This window comes from Protomyces lactucae-debilis (genome assembly GCF_002105105.1).
Source record: "Protomyces lactucae-debilis strain 12-1054 chromosome Unknown BCR37scaffold_8, whole genome shotgun sequence".
Taxonomy (NCBI): domain Eukaryota; kingdom Fungi; phylum Ascomycota; class Taphrinomycetes; order Taphrinales; family Protomycetaceae; genus Protomyces; species Protomyces lactucae-debilis.
Window position 1 is genome coordinate 445,354 of NW_024468000.1, and position 12,291 is coordinate 457,644.

Here is a 12,291-nt window from a genome sequence, read left to right on the forward strand (position 1 = left end):
ACGGCCACCACGCATCTTTATACTCGGCCTACCTGTGCAATACATCAGATTCATTCGTATATATATATACATATCTTGCCGCTTGGCTATGACATGCGCGTGATCTCCGCAAGACCCTCCAATTCTCGCTCTCCCAACAGCTTCCCATCCCTGTCACGCAATTGCATGGCCGACTCGCTCGCCGTGATCAACATCTCTGCGTCCAGAGAGACGTACAAGTTGCGGCAGACAACGGGCAATGACCTGGTCTTGCCATTGAGAATGTTGACCTGCAACAATCGCTCTGCACAGCGTATCCATAGACTATATGCTGCCACATGAATACTGTAGACAGCTTCATCCGCAGCAAGTGGCAGGGAGAATGTCTCAACTTCATCCAAAAAGCCGCCACCAACGATAGCTAGTTGCACAATGCTTGTACGAGTGAGCACAAAGCAAGATGCAGCATCGTCCACGGCCATATCAATTGCATCGTCTTCGAGCTCGTGGCTGGCACAATCAACGAGTGAACCATCTTGTTCCTGCACCTCGTAAGTTGTCAGCGAACTTCGAGTCAGACCAAAAATGAACTCATCCTTGCCGTCAGGGAGGAGCTTCAGCAGAGGCTCCTCTCCGTCCGAACAAGGGATGACCATACCCATAGCAACCACATCGGAAGCAGTCTCGCCATGAATATGCTGCTTAATCACATCAATCGCTGGCTGTGGGTCTCCCGGATCACTAATGTCTTCTGTGTCCATGCGATGCGAAATCGCGAATAGCTCAATGAGCGATTCCGCAACAAGGTCTTCATGCACAGGCTCCAGCTTGCTCGTCCGCCGACGTCTTTTCGTCATAGGTGCCTTCGGGCCGCGCAGAATAGTGTAGCCAGTGTCAGCTAGCACATAAAGGTAATTGCCAATGAGAGAGAATGTCGAAGGTCCCTTAAGGTCTGTGCCACAGACACTCTTCTCCTCAATATTGCCTAATTCTGTCGGCGCAAGCGTTACCAACCGAGCAGGGCTCTCTTCATCATTCTGATCCAGTACATAGAATGACTTGTTGCTTGTGTCAACCAGGACTTGCCTGCATTCTCGGAAGGAAACCGTCAGTGTCGTGCGTAGCGACACTGCATGCGACTTGGTCGACACTTGCACAAAGTAGATTTTCCCAACGCTGCTTCCCACTACATGTTAGCAATAGGTCTTGAGAAACAGGCCCTACCGATGAAGCTGCCAATCATGCCGTCATGGTCCGAGTGGCAGCTGTAAGATCTCGCGTCGCGTCGTTTGCGGAAGCCATCTCGGAGGCAGCGAATGTTATGTCAGCAACAACTACACACAACCTTGAAGTCACATTTGCATGCATGATGAATTGTACAATACCAGGCTTCTAGAGGTACAGAATGTCCACAGAACTGGAACCTTCTACTCGTTGCCGAAAGTAATCAGCCAGGCCCAAACCTCAGCTTGCGTTGCCCCTTTTCGAGCTCAGGTCCAGCTTTCCGCTTTCCCTTTGTCTTGCCGATTCTTGAATGACTTGGTTGAGCCGCACCCACAGGTACTGTAGGTCGAGCATTCCGCTCTTCTTCAGCAAGCGACCTTGAGAGGTCCTTGGCATAGTGCCAGTCGATGTGTTCTTCCTCCGTTTCTCCCGACACAGCCTTTCTGCATCGCTCGCACCTGAATGATCCATCGTGTATTGCCGGGTGATCAGACGCAACTAGTGCTTGGCTCGAAGAAGCAAGATCGACGCTGCTCGTCCTTTGAAGCTTTGACGTATATGCAGACTCAACGCTCTCCTCGGATTGCACAGCGGGCACTGCAGGCTGCTCGACCTTCTTGAAGAAGCCACCAATATCCTGAACACCTGCTTCAAGCTCCTCAAAGCCTCCCAGACCAAAGCTCAAATTGAAGCACGGAAATGCTCTGCCTTCAGCCATGACTTGCTGCAACAGCTTTGTCCCGAGCTGCGACAGATAGTCAACTGTTAAATCGGGTCCTTTGCTAATTGGCATCTGCCGATTCTTGGACGCTCCTGGAATGCGATGATGCAAGGTCAGTGTCCTAGGTCTCCGTTGATTTGGATCTTCGAGCAGTCGCGATGCTAGATCAGCCGTCAGCACGCGGATCCACCGTTCAGCTTGCTCGAGACTGTCGATAGACGGCCTGAATGACTTGGCAGATAGCATTGACTTGACTTGAGTACTGGTCGAGACTTCTGCGTAATCAATGCCTCTAACAATATTCCATAGCCATTGTCCAGTTTCTGTGCCTAGCTTTTGACGAAGCTCTGCGATTGATATCGCAACAATGTCCTTTACTGACGATGTAGCAAACACTTTTTCAACCTCGACTCCGAGCTTGCCACCGAGGTTGCGGATCTTTGTAAAGGACAGCGTCTCCAGAAACGACTGTACTGCGCGGTTGCGGAGAATCGTCTGACCGGCAGGCTTGTTTTGCCCCGCTGCAATCTTGGCAAGCGTCTTGTTGCGAGCGACGCCTGCAGAGCAGGTATACCCAAGTGTCTCTTTGACGTCCGCCCGTACTTTCGTCATGAACTCTGCCGCAATCTTCATTGCAATGTCATCCCAATCATTACGATCTTCTTCTGTGTCACTCGCAGCCAGTGGCACGAGCGTCCCATCTTGCTTGTCCCACTGAACAAACGGTGCTTGTGGCAAAGGCTGATCAAGATTGGAGAGGTCAATCTTGAGTAGATGGCTGTAACGCTCAAGCAATGTTGCCTTCACGACACTTGACAGGTCAAGAAACGATTCATCAATACTTGCCTTCTCAACATGACTGCAGTGCTTCTTGAAAATCTCAAGAATCTTGCGCGACGCACGACGATATGGGTCGAGACTGACTTTATGTGTTTTTGGGTCGACGTCCTCATCATGATACCTTGCCATTGTATCGCCTTCTTTCCAAGTCTGAACATGCACGAGCTTGATAGTCGGACACTTTTGCAGAGCGGATTCTGCATTTTCATGACGCGTGATGCCAGCTGCGCGTGCAGCATAGTTGATGGCAATCAGCCCTCGCCATTGAACAACAGCCAAGGGGAGCGTAGGATCATAGCCTATCCGATTGCCTTCGACTTGAGCATAGAAGCAGTCCAGATCACACAGCGCAATGACGCGCAAGGGTGATTCTTTAGCGGGAGACGCAGAGTCTAGCAAATTAAGGTGGCGATATGTGAAGCGAGAAGACAAGTGAGATGGCTGCGATGAGAGCAAGACATCCTCATCCGCCATAAGCCTTGGCGAGGGAGCAAGAGAAATAAGAAGCTAGCGTGACTGTTTTGTAGAAGTGTTGTTGTTTGCGGATGTTTCGCGGATTTCATATACACGCGACGTAGTATCTACACGACACTCCCTGACCAGAAAAGAGCTGTGAACTATGGCTCTCAGCAGGAGCCCTGCGCTGTTCCGAGACCATCGCTATGTCTGTCGCTCAAAGCGCGCTAGATACACTACCTGAAGCACATGATGCGCCTCCAAAGCTTCCCATCAAGGATCTACTCATTCTGGCAAGCGTTCGTTTTGCAGAGCCAGTTTCCTTCACTAGTGTCAATCCGTACATCTTCTTCTTCATCCTGTCATTTGGTATTGCTGAAGCGGATGTCGGCTTCTATGCAGGCTTGATCTTTGCTACCTTTCCGCTTGCAGAGTTCGCCACATCCTTATTTTGGGTACGCTTGTCTGATCGCATTGGTCGACGGAAAGTCATTCTCATCTGTCTTGCTGGATGTATCCTACCAACACTATTGTTTGGCTTCAGCAGATCTGTGGGCGAGGCAATGCTATGGCGAACCTTGACGGGTCTCATCAATGGCAATTCACCTGTCATCGCAACGGCCTGCGCAGAGCTCGTCACGTATAAACCACATCAAGCACTGGCATTCAGCGTCATGCCCGTGACGTGGACACTGGGCTCTATTATTGGTCCCATGCTGGGAGGTTCCCTAAGTGACCCTGTCCAGCAGTACCCAGCGTGGTTCAAATCAGATACGCCACTACGACAATTCTTGCTCAAGTTTAGGTTCTCCCTACCGGGGATCGTTTGCGCTTCATTATTCTTGGTTACACTGATTGTGGCAGTCGTTGGACTCAAGGAGCCGCCTGCTGCTGTGCGACCACTCAGTCAGGCCGAAGAACCCAGCGAACGAACGCGACTTTTGTCGAGGCCATCAGATGAAGACAACAGCAACAACAATGGTCGTCCAGAGACAACTGCAAGCGACTCAGAAAAGGCGCCTCTCACACTCTGGCAGGAAGCTAAATACCTTACTCCATGCATCTACACGAACCTCGGCTTGTCTGCACTCGTGTGCTTTGTCACCATGAGCACTGACCAAGTCTTCCCTCTACTCGCATCTACTTCGCGCGAACTAGGTGGTCTTGCACTTGCCTCGCCGCAGGTAGGTACCATCTACACAGGCACCAGCGTTGCTTGCATCCTTGGACAGTTGCTGTTTCACGTGGTCCATCGCAACATTGGCAGTCGTGGTTGTTTGCGAGTTTCTAGTACCTTTTGTCTAATCACTTGTTTGACATTCCCGAATATGGTAAACTTGGCGTACCTGATTGACAAAGGCAAGCCGGAGACAAGTACAGCGAGGCAGCAGAATGCGATACTCTGTCTAGCCATGTTGTGTCTCGTTACACAACGCATCGCTGGAATTCTTGCTTTTCCGTCATTAGTCATCCTTCTCACCAATGCCGTACCATCTGTGTCGGTACCGCAGAGCGATGGTGACCATGCAGGCGCGCCTGTTCGATCATTACTCGGTACAGTCAATGGTTTGTCACAAGCGACGAATTGTGCATTTCGAGGGATTGGACCATTGATGATGGGTCCGTTTTGGGCATGGAGTATCAGGTCGCAGCATCGCTGGGTGTTTTGGACCTTCATAGCAGGCTTGGGCTGCTCCATCTGGGTGATTACGCGCATAGGCAAGCTTGAGGAAGAGGAAGGAGAGACGTAAGGCAAAAAAGAAGATCATTTACTCTACAAGGGTTATATAGACGAAGGCATAGAAAGCGTTTCTATTCTTTTTCCTGCTACCAAGCCAGTGCTTTACTGTCCTCCACGAAGACGCAACACCAAGTGCAATGTTGACTCCTTCTGAATGTTGTAGTCGGCCAAAGTGCGACCATCCTCAAGCTGCTTTCCAGCAAAGATGAGACGCTGCTGGTCAGGTGGAATACCTTCCTTGTCTTGAATCTTGCTCTTGACGTTGTCAATGGTGTCTGATGACTCTACCTCGAGTGTGATGGTCTTTCCAGTCAGAGTCTTGACGAAAATTTGCATACCACCGCGGAGACGGAGCACAAGGTGGAGAGTTGACTCCTTCTGGATATTGTAGTCTGCAAGCGTGCGGCCGTCCTCAAGCTGCTTGCCAGCAAAAATGAGACGCTGCTGGTCAGGTGGAATGCCCTCCTTGTCTTGAATCTTGCTCTTGACGTTGTCAATGGTGTCTGATGATTCGACTTCGAGTGTAATGGTCTTTCCAGTCAAAGTCTTAACGAAAATCTGCATACCACCGCGAAGACGGAGCACAAGGTGGAGAGTTGACTCCTTCTGGATGTTGTAGTCTGCCAAAGTGCGACCGTCCTCAAGCTGCTTGCCAGCAAAAATGAGACGCTGCTGGTCAGGTGGGATACCTTCCTTGTCTTGGATCTTGCTCTTGACATTGTCAATGGTGTCTGATGACTCTACCTCAAGTGTAATGGTCTTTCCAGTCAACGTCTTGACGAAAATTTGCATACCACCACGGAGACGGAGGACAAGGTGGAGGGTTGACTCCTTCTGAATATTGTAGTCGGCCAAAGTGCGACCATCCTCAAGCTGCTTGCCAGCAAAAATGAGACGCTGCTGATCAGGTGGAATGCCCTCCTTGTCCTGAATCTTGCTCTTGACATTGTCAATGGTGTCTGATGACTCAACCTCGAGTGTGATGGTCTTTCCAGTAAGAGTCTTGACAAAGATCTGCATACCACCACGAAGACGGAGCACAAGGTGGAGAGTTGACTCCTTCTGGATGTTGTAGTCTGCAAGTGTGCGACCATCTTCAAGCTGCTTACCAGCGAAAATCAAACGCTGCTGGTCCGGTGGAATCCCTTCCTTGTCCTGAATTTTCGACTTGACATTGTCAATGGTGTCTGAGGATTCAACCTCAAGGGTAATGGTCTTGCCAGTAAGTGTCTTGACAAAGATCTAGAAGGATAGGTTAGTATGTGTGTGATGGGGTAGATAAGGCGCAACGTGGCGAATACGCTTGTACGCGTCAAGATTGGCAAAACGAATACACATTGACGGTGCGCATTGCCTGTGATGCTGAGGAGGACTCACCTGCATGGTTGGATGTGTTTGAGGGATGGAGAGGGGTGGTGTGAGTAGAGGAAGAGGAAGACAGCAGGCGGCGGGAAAGAAGCGTCAGAGGTCACGTGCACGGAGTTCTAGAAGGGCTGACTCAGCATCTACCAAAAGTATACAGTAGACAAGTACTATAGACTATAGACTGGCAGACAGCCTGCTAATACTCATACGTCGCAGCCAGTCTCCGTTTCAGGTGCTCGCCCGCTGTAATCTCCTCCTCACGCACAGCACGGTTTGTTTCATTCGGTTTCATCGACAGCACCGTGTCATCGTCCGGGTGGCAGAAGTACGCAATGGAGTACCGGTCGCCCTTGTCTGCTGTGGCCATCACTCGATGGAGCGTTGATTTGAGGAGTCCATCTGTCCAGAGCTCCAGCTGATCCGCTACATTGACTAGAATGGGCACACAGTCCTCATCAGTCCTTGCCTCAGCTGGGGGTGGAATCGCTTGCCATGCGTCTGTCGCACTGTACGGTGGTCTCACTTCAAGACCTGATCCACCAGCTTTGACAAACAGTAACGTGAGTGTTCCATAGTCTGTATGTGCACCTGCTCGAATATCACCTTGCTCAAAGCGCTCATCTATAGCAGGATAGTATAGCAATCGCAAGACTGTCCCGGATGGCTTAGAGGCATTGTGCTTGCTGCTGAAGAAGTCTGGTTCTTTACCAAGCCCAAGTGCAAGAAGGTCAAGGAGACGTGTTGTGACTTGTCGACAACAGGCTTCAAACTCTGCCAAGACGGCCTTCTCAGCTTGAAGCACCCTTGGCAATGGCTGATGTGCATTCGAGGAGACATCGAGATTGAAGGCTTCCTTGAAGTCACCTTTGCGCTGTGTAGCAGGATCTAGTTTTTCAGAATGCATCCTTGACCATCCAAAGTTAGATGCGTCTATAGCGAATGGCTCCTTTTCAGAATCTGGCAAGGCAAAGAGTGCTCGAGACTAGACACATCAGCTCACTGGAGAGGTCCTGGTATGATAAGCGTACCAAGGTCCATATTTGACTGAGCAAGCTAGAGGAGATGCCGTGGCCAGAGACATAGATGAAGCCGAGTGACTTGGCTGCCTCGACCACCTCGCCTGCAGTCTTGGCGTCTAGCCTTGAGATGTCGACGGTGCTGAGGTCTGTGGCCATGGGTCTTGGTCCGAAAGGTTTCGCGACTTTTTGATTTTACGCGCTTCACGACAAAACAACCACGCTGGGTCAACTGGAGCTGGCTCGCTCATATGAGCTACTACGATATAGATGCTATCATCACCTCGCAGAATAAGCTCCCGTGCACATTCAAACTAGACGTGCCGGGCTTAGGCTACCTAGAAGCCAGCGACACGCCAGATGTACACATCGCACCACATCATGAACCTGATAACTGACAAAATACCGCTAGCTCAAGGCCAATACAAAGCTCGACTTGCCATATTGGATGGCTGAACTCCTTGCCATTCGCGAAGTGGTCGACTTGCATGAGCCTAGTTGCTACAGCAAGAAGATTGCAGCTGCGCTCAAGGCAGATCCACGTTCAGTGGACTTGCGTTCTCAATGCAACAATTTCTATACATTTGCATTGAAGTATCTCGAATGGACAGTGACTGAGGATTTGCTACAAGTGGTGCTAGATACATTTCGGAGTCGCGTTGCCAAGATGGCAGACCATGCGCATAACCCTACAGGTGCCATGGCAGAAGGTCTTGCTTTTCTCAAGGGTCTTGATGATTTCGAGAGGCAGTGTCAGTCTTCAGCTTACTGATTGAGGCTTATTGCTAATTGTCAGTGTTTAAACGATGCCATGAGAGTTCGCTGGCAATGAAGAAGTGGGCAGACCGTCCAAGGGACAAGGAGATGCGGTAGAATAGCTGATCGCTTGCTTGTCAATGATGCCCTGACGCTTTTGCAATCCACCATTCGGATTGGCAAAAAGATTTGCACTGAATGAATGGATAGGATATCTACATCGAGGAAGTCCTCGTTGTCGATCAGCAGACAGAGCATGGCTTCGCAGGTCAGGCGTCATTCGAGCTACTTTACCTTCTATGCAGCTGTCCATCCGCGATGTAGTCATACGCTGTACATATATTGGGCCTTGTGGGAGGTTGCTTGCTGCTGCTTTCCAGGGGCAGCGTCTGGGGAAGCACGACGAACTTCACTCAAACTCACGACCAGACTCCACTCCAGCTACAGACAGCATCCATCATCCTCCTGGCCTGCCATCGGGCAAATGCCTGTCCGCCCAGTCCGCATCGAAGCATCCAGGCAACATCGAATCCGCGCCCGTCTCTACTCCCCTTCCTCCTCCACACCGCCCACACGACTCTGTATCCTGGCACACCCTTACCCAACCTTCAGCTCCTACAACAATGAACTCATCGTCCTCCTTGCCGAACATCTCCAACAACTCAACTTCCTCGTCCTCACCTTCAACTTTCGTCGACAAAAGGGAACATGGTCAGGTCACTTGGAACGCTCTGACTATAGCTGTGCGTTGGATTGGTGTTTGATCAAGTTTCCTAATGTACAAGAAGTCATCTTGGGCGGATACTCCTATGGCGCGCTTGTGGCAAGTGCCTGTTTCCCACATCCGTTACCTGTGCTCCATGCCTTGGATGATGTTGTTGGTTTTGAAAGCCGAGCAGGCATGCTACCGCGACATCCTGGTCGTGCAAGTATCGGATCGCATGTCTCTGACGCACCGACGGAACATGCAAGGACACAACCTACCTCTGCGGATATGGAAGATGATGAAGCTGCGAATCGGCAGAGTATCGCACTTAATCGACATCGTACCTCTTCTGTGTTTGGTCGTGCGACACACTGGCTTCCCGGCACGCATGCGAGTCATCGTGGTGATGCCTTGCTAGCGGAGAATCTCACCAGAAAACTCAAAGTACGCTACCTCTTTGTATCGCTGCCACTCAGTGCATATCGCTACTCACTATGGATGTTCCCAAAACCCAGGCGAGCATGGGAGAATAAACGCCATTTACCAGCGAGTTCTATTGACAAGATTGATATCTTTGCCATTTGGGGGGATGAAGATGAGTTTTCATCCAAGGTACGCATCAAGCGCAAATTGAACAGAGCAAGTTGGCATGTCAGGTTGATTGAGGGATGTGGTCATTTCGTGGAAGAGGATGAGCATGTTCAGCAGTTGAAGGAACAGGTCGAGCGCTGGATTGACGGTGGACGAGACTAACACAGGCCTTGTGACAATTACATAGAGGTCTAGTCGTCAAACTTGAAAGACCGCGCTTGCTGGTCAATCGCTCCTCCTTTGTACGCACCACGCTTCTTCTTATTCTTCTCCTTTGTGAAGTTCTTGCCACGCGTCTTGAGCAAGTCCGCACTCGCTTTACTCCCAAATTCATTGTCTGGTCCACGATACGCATTATCACGCAACACATCATTCGCATACTCAATCTTTTCCGTGTTGATGCGAGAGAAGGGGATGTTTTGTTTTCTACCACTCGCTTTCGTCACCGTGACTTCTTGATCATGTGACGCGGTCGTCTTGGCCTTCTTTGCGGCACCTGTTGCTGCAACGGGCTGGATATTGACGATGGGATCTGCTTCATCCGAGTCTGCGTCTCGTGAACGTTTCTTGGATGAAGGCTTGGTTGTTGTCGTTGCGGCCTTGTCGGTATCACTGTCACTGTCACTGTCGCTGTCGCTTGATGACGAGTCGTCTGAGCTGGAGCTGCTGCTTGAAGAGCTAGAACTCGAGCTGCTGCTGGAGGAACTAGAGCTACTGCTGGATGAGCTGGAACTTGATGAGCTTGAGCTGCTGCTGCTGCTGCTGCTGCTGCTGCTGCTGCTGCTACTGCTGCTTGTATCAGATTCAGCCCCAGAGTCAGAGCCAGACTCAGACTCAGACTCAGAAACAGAAGCACTCTTCAAAACAGCGGCTCCCTGTGTCTCCTTCACATCGGCCTCGACAGTCTCGCTCGTGTCATTGTCAGAGGCTTCGCTCTCACTCTCACTGCTGCTAGAATCGCTACTTTCCTCCGACGTGCTTTCATCGCTACCGGCAGCAAACCACTCATGATCACCCAAGATATTCTGATGCTGCGTCCGCCAGTCCTTAAGCACTTTAAGCAATGAATGCGTCGGTTGGCGCACAAGCCAGTCTGGCGCGCTGCCCGAGCCTGTGTCGGCCGTTACTTTCTTGTTGAGGGACTTGGCGACATTGTCAAAGCCAGGGGTTTTGGATAAATAGCTGTAGATATAAGCTAGCAGGATCTTCTGCTCTTCCCGTTCTTTACTCATGCTTGAGAGTCTTGTTTGTGCAGTGGCTCATTGCTGCTGCTTCTTTACGATGTCAGATAAATTTGAACTTCTCACGCTCTCGACTTCCAGACCTATAGAAGCTAGTAACGGATTGCTTGAGATGCTACCACTTGGATGCTAATGGATTGATGAGCGGAGGAATCTCGCTGAACGTCGTGGTGATCTTCCGCTGCGAGACTGGCTCGTCCCTGCCTTGCCACCACCGCTCAATCTCTGCAACCCGTGCTGCATGCGTCTCGACAACTTCTTCCTGCAGGTACAAGCCTTCCACCACACCCACCCAGTCCTTATTTTGCATGTCTACCGGTGGCTTCACTTGCCCACCACCATTGATGCAACCAGACTCGCACGCCATAACTTCAACGTAATCGTAATCCACGCGCTTCACTTGTCGTCGAGAGTTTGTTGCTTTGGGTGCCATCTTTTGTGTGAGTGAGGTGATTTGTCGAAACCCATACGCTTCTGCAAATCGCAGCAATGTCTGCCCGTCAGAGTCAAGCAATTCATATTCCTTAAGCTTCGGTGATCGCTGCTTCGTGATGCGTATCCGGGGATCATCCTCGACCGAACCAAGTCGTATACCATGTAAAGCCCATGCCGCCTCCTTCATGATATGCGCAAGATATCCACCAGATGAGCTACCGGGCTGCCTTCCACTCTCCGGCCCGAACGACGACCCATCCTCCTGCAACTCACGAAAGAGACACCCAGACTCTCGAATCATCTCGACGACTTCAGCAGACGTCACAACGGTATCCACATCACGCACCTCTTCCTCTTGAAATTCCTGTCGTGAGGCCTCTAGCTTCTTGTCGAAACACGGCATGATGGCCACATGCACCACCTCCCGCCTCGCACAGCCCAGTTCACGTGTCAGCACGTCCTTCAGCATTCGACCCGTCAATTGCTGCGGTGATCGAACACGGCTGATGGCAGGGAGGATACTTGATTTTTGCTTTTCTGCATAACAGATCCAGCCGGGACATGCACCTGCAAGAAGCGGTCCAGTGATACCTTCCTTTCGGCGTCGTAAGAACTCTTGTGAAGCGTGATGGAGGCTGACTTCACGGCCTGGATTGGTGGAGACGACGTGTGTGAAGCCAAGTGATTTGAGGAGTGTTTTGAGCTTACGGAAGGTGGTGGTGCGTGGGAGGTTGAAGGACGCGGCAATGGAGGCGATAGATTGCGGTGAAATACTCGCTACCACGATACGTGTCCTTCCAGACGGCGACACAGCATCCACCGTGACTTCTGCAAGAACACGCGCGACCTCGCTCCAGGACTGTAGTCCAATCAAGACAGACTCAGCCGTGGTGACACACCCAGAACAGGCAAGACAATCATTGAGTGTGATACTGGCCGTTTCAAGCGCATGTTCAGTTCCATCTTTCCCAACTTCCCAGTGTTTCCCTGCCTCATCTACTTTGATGCTCGAGTCTTGCTGTGTCTTGTGGACTTCCACGGGCTTAACGCAATCTTGTGCCGGTAGGAAGAAGTCATTGAGCGCGTCTTCACTGAGTAGCGGCATGCAATCACCCGCTCGTGCTCAGCAAAAGTCAATAGGAGAAGGCGACCTGAGGTAAATACCTGTGCGAAAAAGCTTGCAGATGCGATGCAAGGAAAGATGTGTGGCAATGGCTGCT

General features: G+C 50.9%; 8 protein-coding genes across 8 annotated transcripts; 3 read left to right on the forward strand and 5 right to left on the reverse strand.

Annotated features, from left to right (window-relative positions):
- Positions 1–86: 86 nt before the first annotated feature.
- BCR37DRAFT_387080 (uncharacterized protein) lies at positions 87–1,222 on the reverse strand (the record flags this gene model as incomplete). Its single annotated transcript, XM_040870507.1, has 2 exons — positions 87–1,165; positions 1,204–1,222. 2 exons carry the CDS (start codon positions 1,220–1,222, stop codon positions 87–89), a joined length of 1,098 nt encoding a protein of 365 aa, XP_040725810.1.
- A 204-nt stretch (positions 1,223–1,426) lies between these two features.
- Positions 1,427–3,238, reverse strand: BCR37DRAFT_402550 (uncharacterized protein; the record flags this gene model as incomplete). The annotated part of the gene is made up of 2 exons (XM_040871917.1): positions 1,427–1,750; positions 1,802–3,238. 2 exons carry the CDS (start codon positions 3,236–3,238, stop codon positions 1,427–1,429), a joined length of 1,761 nt encoding a protein of 586 aa, XP_040725811.1.
- Positions 3,239–3,326: 88 nt separating this feature from the next.
- BCR37DRAFT_299260 (major facilitator superfamily domain-containing protein) lies at positions 3,327–5,315 on the forward strand. Its single transcript, XM_040866907.1, has one exon. The coding sequence runs from the start codon at positions 3,427–3,429 to the stop codon at positions 4,969–4,971; it is 1,545 nt and encodes a 514-aa protein (XP_040725812.1). The 5' UTR covers positions 3,327–3,426; the 3' UTR covers positions 4,972–5,315.
- BCR37DRAFT_299022 (polyubiquitin 10) lies at positions 5,018–6,398 on the reverse strand. Its single transcript, XM_040866904.1, has 2 exons — positions 6,339–6,398; positions 5,018–6,203 (listed from the first exon to the last, which is right to left on the reverse strand). Exons 1-2 carry the CDS (start codon positions 6,342–6,344, stop codon positions 5,064–5,066), a joined length of 1,146 nt encoding a protein of 381 aa, XP_040725813.1. The 5' UTR covers positions 6,345–6,398; the 3' UTR covers positions 5,018–5,063.
- A 54-nt stretch (positions 6,399–6,452) lies between these two features.
- Positions 6,453–7,500, reverse strand: BCR37DRAFT_379239 (uncharacterized protein). The gene is made up of 2 exons (XM_040869214.1): positions 7,467–7,500; positions 6,453–7,436 (listed from the first exon to the last, which is right to left on the reverse strand). The coding sequence occupies exon 2, from the start codon at positions 7,228–7,230 to the stop codon at positions 6,523–6,525; it is 708 nt and encodes a 235-aa protein (XP_040725814.1). The 5' UTR covers positions 7,231–7,436; positions 7,467–7,500; the 3' UTR covers positions 6,453–6,522.
- A 64-nt stretch (positions 7,501–7,564) lies between these two features.
- Positions 7,565–8,529, forward strand: BCR37DRAFT_379240 (uncharacterized protein). Its single transcript, XM_040869215.1, has 2 exons — positions 7,565–8,094; positions 8,139–8,529. Exons 1-2 carry the CDS (start codon positions 7,791–7,793, stop codon positions 8,213–8,215), a joined length of 381 nt encoding a protein of 126 aa, XP_040725815.1. The 5' UTR covers positions 7,565–7,790; the 3' UTR covers positions 8,216–8,529.
- BCR37DRAFT_379242 (Alpha/Beta hydrolase protein) lies at positions 8,499–10,032 on the forward strand. The gene has a single exon (XM_040869216.1). It carries the CDS (start codon positions 8,583–8,585, stop codon positions 9,555–9,557), a length of 975 nt encoding a protein of 324 aa, XP_040725816.1. The 5' UTR covers positions 8,499–8,582; the 3' UTR covers positions 9,558–10,032.
- Positions 10,033–10,946: 914 nt separating this feature from the next.
- On the reverse strand, positions 10,947–12,170 carry BCR37DRAFT_341332 (iron hydrogenase; the record flags this gene model as incomplete). Its single annotated transcript, XM_040867394.1, has 1 exon — positions 10,947–12,170. A coding segment is annotated over one exon (1,224 nt), but the record flags the coding sequence as incomplete, so codon positions are not given.
- Positions 12,171–12,291: the final 121 nt, after the last annotated feature.

What these genes read in the sequence shown, in the direction of transcription:
- BCR37DRAFT_299260 (XM_040866907.1), top strand. Translation starts at nt 3,427, where the DNA reads ATGTCTGTCGCTCAAAGCGCGCTAGATACACTACCTGAAGCACATGAT.
- BCR37DRAFT_379239 (XM_040869214.1), bottom strand. Translation starts at nt 7,230, where the DNA reads ATGCATTCTGAAAAACTAGATCCTGCTACACAGCGCAAAGGTGACTTC.
- BCR37DRAFT_379240 (XM_040869215.1), top strand. Translation starts at nt 7,791, where the DNA reads ATGGCTGAACTCCTTGCCATTCGCGAAGTGGTCGACTTGCATGAGCCT. An exon ending in TGATGATTTCGAGAGGCAGT is followed by an intron (nt 8,095 to 8,138) that starts GTCAGTCTTCAG and finishes GCTAATTGTCAG; the next exon opens with TGTTTAAACGATGCCATGAG.
- BCR37DRAFT_379242 (XM_040869216.1), top strand. Translation starts at nt 8,583, where the DNA reads ATGCCTGTCCGCCCAGTCCGCATCGAAGCATCCAGGCAACATCGAATC.